This window comes from Seriola aureovittata, chromosome 17 (assembly GCF_021018895.1).
Source record: "Seriola aureovittata isolate HTS-2021-v1 ecotype China chromosome 17, ASM2101889v1, whole genome shotgun sequence".
In the NCBI taxonomy this organism is placed as follows: Eukaryota; Metazoa; Chordata; class Actinopteri; order Carangiformes; family Carangidae; genus Seriola; species Seriola aureovittata.
The window spans coordinates 23,034,809-23,047,916 of record NC_079380.1 but is presented as its reverse complement, the minus strand read 5'-3'; the positions used below and the strand labels follow the sequence as shown (position 1 = coordinate 23,047,916).

The 13,108-nt window shown below is 44.5% G+C and overlaps 2 protein-coding genes across 2 annotated transcripts; one reads left to right on the top strand and one right to left on the bottom strand.

The window, feature by feature from the left end:
* Positions 1-236: 236 nt before the first annotated feature.
* Positions 237-3,327, top strand: bud31 (BUD31 homolog). Its single transcript, XM_056402172.1, has 4 exons — positions 237-423; positions 1,122-1,244; positions 1,538-1,704; positions 2,749-3,327. The coding sequence occupies exons 1-4, from the start codon at positions 330-332 to the stop codon at positions 2,797-2,799; spliced, it is 435 nt and encodes a 144-aa protein (XP_056258147.1). The 5' UTR covers positions 237-329; the 3' UTR covers positions 2,800-3,327.
* A 1,830-nt stretch (positions 3,328-5,157) lies between these two features.
* On the bottom strand, positions 5,158-12,797 carry smcr8a (Smith-Magenis syndrome chromosome region, candidate 8a). Its single transcript, XM_056402117.1, has 3 exons — positions 11,553-12,797; positions 9,061-10,809; positions 5,158-7,860 (listed from the first exon to the last, which is right to left on the bottom strand). Exons 1-3 carry the CDS (start codon positions 12,152-12,154, stop codon positions 7,398-7,400), a joined length of 2,814 nt encoding a protein of 937 aa, XP_056258092.1. The 5' UTR covers positions 12,155-12,797; the 3' UTR covers positions 5,158-7,397.
* Positions 12,798-13,108: the final 311 nt, after the last annotated feature.

The following is a 13,108-nucleotide window of genomic DNA, read 5'->3' as shown; positions in this document are numbered from 1 at the left end:
TAAGGCAATTTGCTAGTGCGCTAAAGTGATGCAATATACCAAGAACAACAAAAATACATCTATTTTGGTTTTATCTCTCTTGACATCTTTATATTGGCCTAAATAAATGTTGACATTAATGCATATAGTGCTATAGTTTAAGAAAAGATTTAAGATGTTATTAAACGCCGATAAATGGAGCGTATTTGGCGTGATGACGTCGTCTGAGAGCCGAGAATGTGAAACGGACCCTCCTGCGTGACGTCAAATAGTAGCGCCTGAGACGAGTCCGCACAATCAAAACGAAAACACCAGGAACTTTTGTTGTATTTTCTACAAAACACAGCGAAATGCCCAAAGTAAAGAGGAGTCGGAAGCCTCCCCCAGACGGCTGGGAGCTCATCGAGCCCACTCTGGACGAGCTGGATCAGAAAATGAGAGAAGGTAAGCCGGTAGAAGGGGATTGTTCCGACGAGCTGCTCGTCGCAACACTCGGCCGCCGGGCTCAAACCGCATCGTGAAGTTAAAGGCGGTGAAATAATTTCAGCCGCCGCTCCGGCTTTTCTCTCAGTTTTATTTAAACATCGGGTGGTGCTGATGAAACCAGGCTTCTCGGCATTTTGGAAATGGTCTCGCTTTTGTAAACGTCGATTTACACGATTGACGGAAATGTCGCCGAAGTCAACTGCTGAAATGGTTGAGCTTAAGTCGGATGCAAATGTGTAATATTTTTTGTTTTTGCTTTTGTCGCTGTCTTTTAGTTGTAAGTCTAAGAAATCTTAATGCCAATGTTTACAGATGTACTTAAGATCGTGTTTCCAGCCGTTTGGGGAACGCTAGGGAAATACTACCAATCACAAAGCATGGTCCCTAGAGAAAATGTTTTCCCACTTTGGTGAGGAGGAACTTGACTGACCCCAGTCAACACCATCAGGCTAAACTGGAAGCTTAACTGAGACCCAGGTCTCATCGCCCAACACCAGTGGCCGACCTCACTGACACTTTTGTGGCTGAACTTGAGCAAATCCCCGCCAGTAGTATTCACATGGGAGCGAAGGCTGTTAGAGCATCATATCATTGCAGCATGATTTTAATTTCTATTCTCCAAAGCTAACTTCTCTTATTTGTCCTTTGCTTTTCAGCTGAAACAGAACCTCATGAGGGAAAGCGAAAGGTGGAATCCCTTTGGCCAATTTTCAGGCTGCACCATCAGCGGAGTCGATACATCTACGACCTCTTCTACAAAAGGAAAGCCATCAGCAGAGGTAGGGAGCGTTACCTCTCTTCCTCCTTGTTTTATCCTTCTTCCCTCTCTGTGTAAAGTATTATATATAATCTATGAGTCTTTCTTTTTAGAATTTCTGCAAATACTACTTAATATACTTTTTAATTTCCCCAAATATGAGTAAAAACTGCTTTAACATTTCCAACACTTGAGACTTTTTTTGGTATTGCTTTTGTTTGTGCACATGACCAGACACATGACACCCATTTCTAGCTTCACTCTGTGCACGAGATGCCAAACCGGTATTGTCCTTCTGTGTGTGTGTCCTGGCAGAGCTGTATGAGTACTGTATAAAGGAAGGCTATGCAGACAAGAACCTGATTGCCAAGTGGAAGAAGCAGGGCTACGAGAACCTGTGCTGCCTGCGTTGCATCCAAACGAGAGACACCAACTTTGGAACCAACTGCATCTGCAGAGTCCCCAAGAGCAAGCTGGAAGTCGTAAGTCTGACTCATTTTAAAAACAATCCTGGGGTGAGCTTGCATTGAATATGTATTAAAGGCTGAGGTTGCTCCTCTGCTTGACATTATTCCTGCTGATGTCTGTGCAGACATGAGCACAGACGGTACAGATACACTTGTGAAAACTGCCACAGTGAGATAAACTAAACAGAACACTGCACATTTTCAAAGACCTTGGTTGTGCCTGGAGTATCTCAGGCTCTTTGATTGGATAAATCAGGCCAGACTTCCCCGGCCTTGAATGATTTGAACAGAATCAAAATAGTTTAAGTTACAAGTTTGTTTGTTTGTTTGTTTTTTTTCTGGAATATCAAGTCAGACGTATCAGTGACTAAATGGGAATGAGAATTTCTGTTCAGTAATTTCTTTAGGTCGAGTTATTCAGTTTAAAGTTCATCATCAACATTACTTCAAGACATTACTGTCGCCACTCTGATAGATGTAAAGTACACTGGGGCAGTATGTCTGGTTGAATATTAACAGTAAAATTTTCACTGGTTTTTACTTTAGTTAACTACAAAACAATAGAGGTGGATTAGAACCTGGTTCTATCTGGTTGCACTAAAGACGCTCCTTTGCCTCCTTTCAGTGCACAGAAGACTCTTATGCTACTTTGAGGTGGAAATCCACTTTTCTACCTGCTTTTTAACAGTGGCGTTCCACAATGATCCTTCAGTATATCTTAATACATCTGTCTTTGGTGGAGTTCAACATGTCATAGTGATCTGGGGAGAGAACCCAATAAGAACTGTGAAATGTCACTGACTTTCCTGCATATTTCCTGTTTTTGTGAGGTGCAGCGTAGAGTAAGTTTAAAAAAAAAAAAAAACTCTGAGCGCTACTTGTTTTTGTTATATTTAAAGAAAGAGGATCTTTCGAGAGGTAATAAGACAAGGTCAGACAAAAAGTGGCAGTTACTTTACCACATAGTGACTTTCTAGATGCCTAACTCAGCAAACTCAGACAATGTGGCTGTAAACTCTGTAACCAATCAGCTGCTGTTTTTTGTTTTCCTCTCTGCAGGGAAGGATCATTGAATGCACCCACTGTGGATGTAGAGGTTGTTCTGGCTAAGTGCAGGTTTTGGACATCCGGTCTGTTTCCTGTTGGACAGCGGGGCTCACCCAGCCTCCATCTGTGCACCCTCATGACCCTCAAGCAACACTGTCTTTATTTCAGTCACCTGCATTAGAAACGATTTCTCGTGACATCCTCACCACCATCCTCAGCTGCCCTGATAGGGGATCAGTATTAGTTACTCTTCTGCTTTTAAACATAGGGGAGCCATGGGGAATACACTGAGAGGGGCCATATTGTCTTAAGTACATTTGTTTTTCTGTGTGTTGTGTTTTTTTATATACCAAAATAAAGCCCTAGAGCTCAAGGTAGGAGCCTGAGGTTGGCTGTTCCTGGATCAGGCCTCTCATTCCAGCTCGTCACACTCACTGTGAAGGTCATTTTCAGTTCTGACGTGTTTCATTTCATTTAAAGGAGGCTGGGAGGGAAATGATTTTCGTTTGAAATGTCATTGTTTTAAACCTGAAAACTTTTTCTTCGAAATTGTTATTGTAGTTTAATTTTAAATAAAATGATTCTGGTTTACTTGCTCTCCTGGTTTTATCTTTCTTCACCTCTTATGAATTAAAGAAGCTGCATTATTGGCTGTAGACCGACAGCCAATAAATCAGCTACAACAAACCTGTTTGTTTCTTGAGGAAACATGAATCACTTGAAGGTTGAAGACCTCAGAGTATTTTCTAACTAAAACCGAAGAGCAAACATCTTTGAATTTCAGGAAAATCAGGGTTGATACTTCCACTTTCAGTCATTCATTGTCTTAATAACATGGTTTTCTTCTGTAGTTCAGTTTTCTTTTATTAACCTCATTAACATTTTTCATGTGGTGGAAATGTTTGAGGTACTTGTACTTCACCCGAATGTTTCCTTTGAAGCTGCTTTTTCCTTCACTATATTTCAGAGGGAATATTGTTTATTTTGCCCCCGAACGTTTGTTACAGCTGAAGTTACTTGTGACTTTATCTTATAAACTAGCGGTTCCCAACATTTTGACTCCAGATAAAAACAGCTGTTTAGACAAGTTCCTCTTTTAACTTCCTATTATGGTTTCATCTGAAAAACAGTTCAAGACCCAAATTTTAATTTTACAAAAACAAAGATTACAGGGTAGTCATAAAAAACAACATAAATGTGTGTTGTAGAAGTTTTTTTTTTTTTTTCTTCTTTCCAACTACATCATCATCTCACGACCCCTCTGGTTTATCTTGTGACCCTTTGGAGGGGCCCAGCCTCCAAGTTGGGAACCACTGGACTAAACTACTTAACAGTCTATAAAGTAGTTAAAACAACAGGAGCTCCACTGCGACCGGTTACAACAGTAAAATGCTACTTACAGTATTAACAATCTATTGATGGAATATAATATAATGAAATGCCAGTGGTCTGCAGAATTAGACTTTTAAGAACTTTTCTAACGATACTTTTAGATTTTTAATCACGTAGGATTTTGAATGCGGGACTTTAACTTGTAATAGAATACTTCTACAAGTATTTTCTTTAGGGATCTGAAGACTTCATCCACCACTGCTCACAACACACATCATCACACTGATCAAAGCATCTGCCTCAGTGATTTGTGTAATTAGTTCATATCTATTAGGGCCTGTAGAGCCGAGTGAAACCCCTGCAGCTACTCAAGAAAGGAAGAAGATCTTCTTCCTGCTTTTTTCTTGTTTCTTCATATTCTGTAATTATTACTTATTTTAAGATATTCTTATTTTTCTCTTTGCATGCTTGTAGTTGGAGCTAGGTAGGCTCAGTTTTGTGTTGTTACTTCCTTTCTATTATCCAATAAAGAAAGAAAAACGAAGAAAAATATGATTTCAGTTGTATAGAATGAGGGTTTTTTTGTCAGTTCTCCCCGTGGGGAATTGCATTTGTGATTCAATTTGTGAAATTGTTTCATCTCACCTGAGGCGTAAACACTTGCAAATCTTTACGTCACTAAATCTGCCGCTGTCACTGTTCGAGTGTAATCGATACTAATCCTCAGAGCAGCTGATAAGACAGCGGACGCTCGTCCTGTTCAGCTCAGAGAAGCTAAACAACTTGCACCTGTGGGAAAAACACAGCGAGCTGCCCACTCACTCAGTTCAACTGTGTTCTTAAAACATTCATTTTCTGCTGGGACTTCTTCTTTAACTCGCCACCTTTTCCTCCTTCTGCTGCTCGTGTTCACAGAGCAGCATCTATTATTCATGACACCTCAAATGTTTGCACATCCGTCATCGCTGAAGCAAGTCACACGGAGTGAGTCTGTTGAGGATGAGATGTTTAATGATGATCTGTAGGTTCACAGCACCGTCAACACCCCCCCCCCCCCCAGCGTGAACCAGGCACTGACGCAATAAATGATGTGGATTCAAATAATTTAATGGAGTAAATGAATTATCATCAACATTACATGAAAGCATCAAGACATTCTCAACGTGCGTTATTAAAATAACTGGCAACGCCGCCGCCATCGTACAGGGCTGGAGTTCACACAACGCCCCCCTCGTGATGAGATACAAAAGGTAGACATGATATGGCAACATAAGGACACTGAGTGACGACATGTTAAGCACACTGTGGTATGGCTTATTTGGATTACATTCACCTTTTTGCATTAGAGGGACAAAAGCTAAAAAAAAAAAAAAAAAAAGGGGTTGTTGTTGTAAACTTGTTATTCAGAAAATAAAACAATAAAAAATACGTCACATGCAACAAAAGAAATCATTGAGTTCAAACTGCACTGAACTGAAATCATTATAATATTAACAACAATAATAATAAAATAGGTGGAATTAAAAAAATGTGAGGTTGTTGTTAGTAGTTAAAAAACAAAATAAAATGTGTTCGTAGCAGGAAGGGCAGCCGCCGCGATCCCACACTGTTTGACCTTTAACATTAAAACTCTGTCCATGCAGTCACAAGTACAGTTACCAACCAAGACACAGAAGCCCAGCTCCATCACCGACACCACAGAACCAGAACCCGGAGCTGGAAAATCTAACATACGATCAGAGACACGACTTCGCTGTGATTTCACTGGCCGATGTGACGGACCTTTTGCAAAAAACTTCAGTAATCTCCAAACAGAAAATCTGGGCGTACTCGGCGTAATCATGAGAATCCAAATTTTGTCCGAAAGCAATAAATATATGTAACAGTTGAGTTTTGTTCAGAGCACAGATTCAGCAAGGATCGCTGAGGAAACAAACAAAACAAAAACAAAAGGATAGGCAACTAGTGTCCTAAATAAAGTGTCAAACGTCAGAGTTTTGCTTTCGATGGCACACAAAGTTCATTTTCCCCCATGATCAAATCTACACAAACACAACATCACCATCCCAGCAACATCCCCTCAAACTGTTCAGCATCTCGACCGAGTCGGTTCCTTCAAATGTAACAAAAACAGAAATATTATCAATACGGTGATTCACCCTGGCACAAGACAGTCTCATGCTGACACCACAACACTCTCGCACAAATTTAAGACAACAGTGAAATTCAATACATTTAGGTTAAGTAGCTTTAAAATGTTCCTGACCGTGTGAGTAATATCCATGAAAATGCTCGCCAGCAGTGAATATTGACAGGTTTTGGCTGCCGCTGGCGCTACGTGGATGAGTATGCGCGTGATGACGTTTATTTCTCTGGACATGCAACATCACGTGGAGCCGACTGGATCTAATTCTCACAGCGAACACACTTCCTCATGCACCACATCCCGGAAAGAAAAAAAAAGCAGCCTCTGGGAATGTTTACTCCATGCCCCATGCTACTCCGTTAAAACTCCAACACCGTGACTCTATCTCCATCACTGCAGGAATGTGTGTTAAATGTGTGTTTTTCCAAAGAGAGAGGCGTGTCACAAAACCAGCGGCAACAAACCTGCATGGTTTCATGGTCAGAGTCACAGAGACGTCTGTTCACCACAAGCAGAAAAATGTCACAGTAATCTTGAAAAAGAAAAACATGTTTACATATAGCTGAGATGATATCATAGCTGACAACAACTGCTCAGTGATTGGTGGGCGTCAACACTCAGCTGTGATTTAACCCGTCAGTGAGCTGGCTGAGTTCGGACCAGCACTTACGACACACAGACAGCCATGTTGGATCGAGTTTTGTGAGATTAAATACATGTAAATATATATATATGTGTGTGTGTGTGTGTGTGTGTAGTGGGGAGGGGGGACACGACGACTTCAAACAAGCCCGTGCAAGTAAGATTTTTTTTTTTCCACGGAGGAGGGAAACACACAAATGGCTCAAAGGACAATAAGCAGAGGCGACCTTCGTCTGCTCTGCGGTGTGTGTGTGTGTGTGTTTGTGTGTGTCAACATGCTCCCGACCAAACACCTGCAAGTAAACCACTCGCTGACATTCACAACTCGCTCCGTCTCCTTTTCCCTGCACACTGAGGAGATAGTGAGAGCAGAGGAAAAGACAGCATGGCAGAAAAGAAAAAACAATAACCAAAGCAGAGATTGTCCTGAAACTAAAAATACTTTAGACCTTATTACGATCACCTTTGGTCCTTTAAAAACCAAAGGGTCACAGATGATTTCTGCTAAAATGTGTGTGAGAATCGTCCTCGCAGAAGAATATTAGATTTTGTATAAAACGCTGGTGGTGTAGTTAAAACTAAAACAAGGTGCTGCTGCTGCGCTGCCCCCGGTGGCAGGCTGTAGGTACTGCTGAGTGACGAGCTGGCTGAGGTAGAGCAGTATCTGGCTGTCCTCCTCGCCCAGCCCCAGCTGCTCCTGCAGGAAGCAGCGGCGTCGGCCCTCCACCACCTCCGGCCCCTCCGCGGAGCTGACCGGCAGGTGGAGGTGGTGGGTGAAGGTAAACAGGAAGGCCTTGGCTGCCATGCGACACAGGGTGCTCTGTACTTGAAGGAAGTAGGTGGAGCCACGGCGGATGTAGGTGCGGTGGTCGGCTACGTTGGCAAGCAGTTGGCCACGATACGGCGGGCAGCGCAAAGTCTTCTGGTCGGCGTCAAGGATGGAGATGTAGCGACTGTAGCGGGACAGCGAGTAAAGCATGCTAGAACCCACAGGGGACGCCACTCTGAGAGACGGAGAGACAGACGCCATATTTGTTAGTTGGTAAAGACAACTTTCACACATGCTTTATGTAGCTATAGATATATCCTTTTATCATAATATTATTATTATCATTTATTATAATTATTGTCAGCCGGTCGGTCGGTGAACCAGACTGAAGTATCTCCACGACTGATGGATGCACTGGAAAGACATTTGACACAGACATTCATGGTTCCCAGAGGATGGACCCGCCAACATGAAGTCTTTGTACTTCAGTTTTCAACACCTTGTCCAACGCTAATTTATTCCCATCAGCCTCAGCTAATCACTAATTAGCAAATATTAGCATGCCACACCTTGCTAAACTTAGACAGCGACCCTAGTAAACATCAGCATGTTAGCATTTAGCTCAAAGCACAGCCTGACAGAGCCGCTAGCTGTTGACTCTCAGTCTTGTTAGAAATGACTTGTCTTCCACTTACTAATAAAATCCTGAAGCTAAACATGATGAATTTAAATAATATTTTAAACCTTTGGTAATAATGAAGAAAAAGAAGAACATTTATTTCCATTTATCATGAACTCTAATCTCAGGTTTTAGCATCTAGCAGCATGATACAGGTGATTAATATTTCCCCTGTACAGCAGCATCATTACATTTGTAAGTTATGCATGTTCATGTTATGAAATCAATATTTTTCCCAATAAAGAACCACTGGGTTTACACATTTAAAGTCACCCCTAAGCACTTTTAGCCATATTCGCATTTCTGTTGTACCAACACATGTGAGTTAATGATTCTGCACATTGGACACTGTTCAAAACCCTGTATGTAGTAATTGTTTTATGGCTCAGATTCTGTTCAGAAAATCATACTGAAATGATTTCAATGCTCGGTTCATCTGCAGTGATATTAGTTACACAGCTCCTCCTTTCTATCTCAGCGCCTCCAAATGTCTCAACAAACAAAACGCACACAAGGTTATGAAGTGAAGGCGTCGTCTCTAAATGTAAAAAACTGCAACACAGACGTGAGGCTGGAGGTTTAATAGCTGAATAGTTATGTGAGTCATCGGGGAATGAGTCAGACCAGATGAGTAACAACGGAGTAAGGTGGTCGTACTTGACGATGACGTAGACTGTCAAATGTTCTGTGAGCCTGAAAGCTTTGTGGTGAGTGTTGGTTGAATACCTAAAATATATAGATGCAAATTGGACATACCTTTGCAATCCGACGAGTTTCCACCTCTGCAGGTCAGTAAGGGTGAAAGGGCAGGACAGCCAGGCTTGAACCCTCTCTCCACACTTCCCAGGGCCAGGCACAAAGAGGGCCAGAGCAGCAACCAACCGACGGACTCTCCCCTCATCTGCCCCGAGAACCACCAGGGTTCTGCCACTCAGCAGGCACCACAGAGCTTGTATGGCAAAGGGGTACTGTCGCACAAACCTCAGGGCTCCTTGTCCGGCCTTCTTCCTCTGACGCAGGGTCACCACCCCCCCATAGCCCAGAGGCGAGGCAGCCCGATCGGACCCTGTAGAAGCGCTCATGGTGCAGTCTGACCCGTCCTCCACTGAGGTACGGGAAACTGCATCTCCCAGGAGCCCCACGGGCAGCTCCAGCCCAGCTGCAGGGCTTTCAGAGCAGGGAGAACCCACAGTGTAGTCGTCCTGGAGTGGAAGGAGGGCCTGTGGCTCCTGGTTAACAACCAGCGTATGAGAGGGCTGATGGTGGGAGCTTTGGCCCAGATGAAGATCCGCCTCTGGGGGAGACGCCTCATACAGGAAACCCTCTTGAGCCATACAGCACGCAGTGTCCATCGGAACCAACAAGTCGGACTCCATCTCACAAGCCCCATCACTTCCTCTCTCACAGTCGTCCTCTCTGCTGGCCTCCAGCTCAGACACCACTTCCAGCAGAGACACCGGCGTCTGGTCTCCCTCATCCTCCCCTGCAGTGGTCTCTTCACTGCTGCTCTCCCTCTCCAGGTCAGCGTTGTGGTCGGGGTCAAGGGTCAAGTCGGAATCAGGATCGGGAGGTTCTGACCTCACACTAGCAAGACTTTCGTGCTTCTGTGCTGGACCCATCCCGCTCTTATCGCTGCTAAAGCTTCCTTTGGTCTCCTCTGAGCTCTCCTGGGTCTCCAGAGTCTGGTCTGAGGGGGAGGACTCCAGGTGGCTCTCCCCGAGCCCAAGCTCACTCTCCTGAGTATGGCTGGTCTCAGAGGCCGGGTCTAAAGGATCTGGAGGCTCCAGTGAGTCCAGCTTTAGAGGTTCTGGTCCCAGCACAATCGGAGGTGGACTTAAGAGTGTATAGTTGTCTACAGCGTGGTTCACAGCACAAAACGGTCTTAGTGTTCCTCCTTCATCCTCATCATCATCACCGAGATCCTCCTCAAACAGGAAGTTGGTAACTCTCTGTCTCCTGCGCAGAGTCTTGTCAAGGCGGCGTGTGTGAAGGTAACACAGGTCGCCCCGGAAACTCCTCTCCGTCTCCTTCAGGAGCTCCACGGTGGCCCCGTAGAAAGTCTGGTCACACAGCTCCTGGAGGGTCTTCAGGCGCTTGTCGAAACACTTGGCAGACTTGGCTTTGATCAGCTGTGGTGTGTAGGACGGCCTGCGTTTGACGTCCTCCTCCACTTCCTTTTCACCTCCTTCCACCTGACCTTCCTCCCCTTTCCCCCCTTTGTCGGTGTAACTGAAGGGATTGGCGAGCTTGGCGTATTTGTCTAACAGCGCCTCACACTCCCTCAAGCACTCGGTCATGCACTTCTGGCAGGTGACAGCGTGAGGATCCCGGCGCGGGCGGCAATGGTAGGAGCTGATCTGCCTCAGCAGGTCTCTGTGTTCGTAGATGCTCTTTTCCACGTTAGCAAGCTCATTGGCTTTCTCCACAGCGTGAGCGGAGTACATGCACTGAGGCCCCGCCTCTCTCTGCAGGCCCTCCTCCCTCTGCAGCACGGAGTGAGTGTACCTGGGGGGGGGGTGAAAACAGGCGTTACTCGTGCACATGTGTTCATACAAGGAAAGGTAAAGCAGTTTGATGAAATAGGACTTTTTCGTCAAAAGTACCTGAGAAACCACAACACAAGAAACTGAACACCTGCAGCTGGGACGTCACACACGGTAGATTAGGGGGCGGGTTTTACTTATTTAGCCGTTCTAGCAGCTCGTAGGTCTGTTGGTTGGTCAGTTCAATACTTTGGTTCAAACCGAAACTATTGGATGAATTGAAATGTTGTACGACATTCATAGACATAGACTTTGGTGACCCCTGACTTTTCCTCTAGTGCCACCATCACTTTTTGTGATTTTGAGTGAAATGTTGATGAATTCTATAACTTTATTGATCCTCTGACTTTGCACCATCATCATCAGGTCGAAACCTCAATATTTTTGGTTCATGGTCAAATAACTGACCTCAGCTATACTTTGTGTTTTGTGCTAATTAGCATATGTTCCCATGCTAACACGCAAACGTGCAAACTTTTGTATTTTGGTATTTAATTCATTGATATTACAAACCTATTTTTTGTAGGAGAAAAGGAAAATAAAATTTTTCGGCCCCCGAACTGATTAAACCGGCCATGCTGTTACAATTTATCCTATTTACCTATGATTGAAGAAAGGAGCTGAGAGCACTTATATTGAAATATCAAGATTTGAATGTGACCCCTACATGGGATAGTAATTTAAAGGTTGTACTGAAGGTCTTACTCAAGGTCCCGCAGCTTCCTCTGGAGTTCCTTGGCGAAGGCTCTCCTGTTCCCGGCCTTCAGACACTCAGAGGCCTGAGAGAAGCGGAGGGACAGCTCCTGAAACTGTAGCATGATTTTCCTCTCATCTGCTGAAACGTACGCCATGCAGAACGGTCGCACAAAGCCCCTCGCCTCCAGGTCATACAGAGTAAGGTGATGGACGTAGGCGAACGCCCCCTCCTTCGAGTCGCCCAGCACCACCCTCGAGTCCTCCACAAAGCTGAGTCTCGGGTAGCCGCTGCCAGGCGGGTGCCCAACGAAGGAGGCCTGGTAGTCCACCGACATGATGCGCAGGGAGAAGTAGTTGAGATCGAAGGTGCCACAGACTTTGGGGTCATCTGGGATGGTGAGGAGCGGCTGAGGGCCCACCTGCTCGGAGAACTCGGAGATGAGGATGAAGTCTTTGGTGAACTTGGCGTAGGAGGTTTTGGCCCAGGGGTTGGAGTCGGCCAGAGGATGGAGAGGGATGGAGAACTCCTCGGGGAGAGCCCAGGGGTCCGGACTTGTCTGGCCGTACTCATCCTCTTTAGTGAAAGCCACCACGTCAGGTGAGCCTATCATAGTGGTGTTGTTGAGAGAGGCATGAGAAACACAAGACACAGCGCAGCACCACTAACAGTCATAAACCAGCTGTCAGAGCGCAGCCACATCAAGTGCAGTCAGATTGATCATTTTGCTCTCACGTTGTCCAGGCAGAGCTTTTGTTAGTGAGGTTAAAGGAGCTGTCACATCTAGGGGTCCAGCGATAGAGAGGGGTCCACAAAAATGATAGTAGTAATAATAATAATAATGATAATAATAATAATACAGCTGGTTTAGTCAATTTAAAGAGGGTCTCAGAGCAGATTCGGCCCAAAATTCAGCTGTGGCCCTGCAGGAGCCAGTCGTTGCAATTTGTCAGATTGAATAAAACTAGACAAAAAAAAAACCCAGCAGAAAACAGTCAGTGTCTCTGTTAACAAAAGCAATTATTTTGCGCCAATCACAGGGTCCGGGCAGGCATCAGACCCTTCATGCTGTGCAGAGAGACATAAAATATAAAGCATCATCACCGAGGCGCTTCTCTAACCTGCCTGTTTTCGCGCGTCGTGTCCATCACGTTAGTCTGTTCACGGCTAAGACACGGGACGCTGCTGCGACAGAAACACCGTTAACAGACAAGACGCGCTACATGTAATTTTCACGTCCAGAGACCGACGCCATGTTTACCCAGCTGGTTGTAGTCTTGTCAGTTGACCTACCCACCTCCCATCTGGAGAAAATCCACCCTAAAACTGAATTTCCGCATATTTCTTTCTGCGATGATTGGATGTGATTATGGTGATTATTAAAAAAAGATTTATACACATTTATGCAATTCATTGTCAGTTTAACATTTGTCTGTGTTTGCAGCAGGATAATAGCCAGGATTACAGAAATACTAATAAGGTAATGAGTCATGAATTTTTTATTATTTGTATTCTCACTCATTACTTTCTATTATTAAAATTATTGTTATTGTGTTATTGCTTTTTT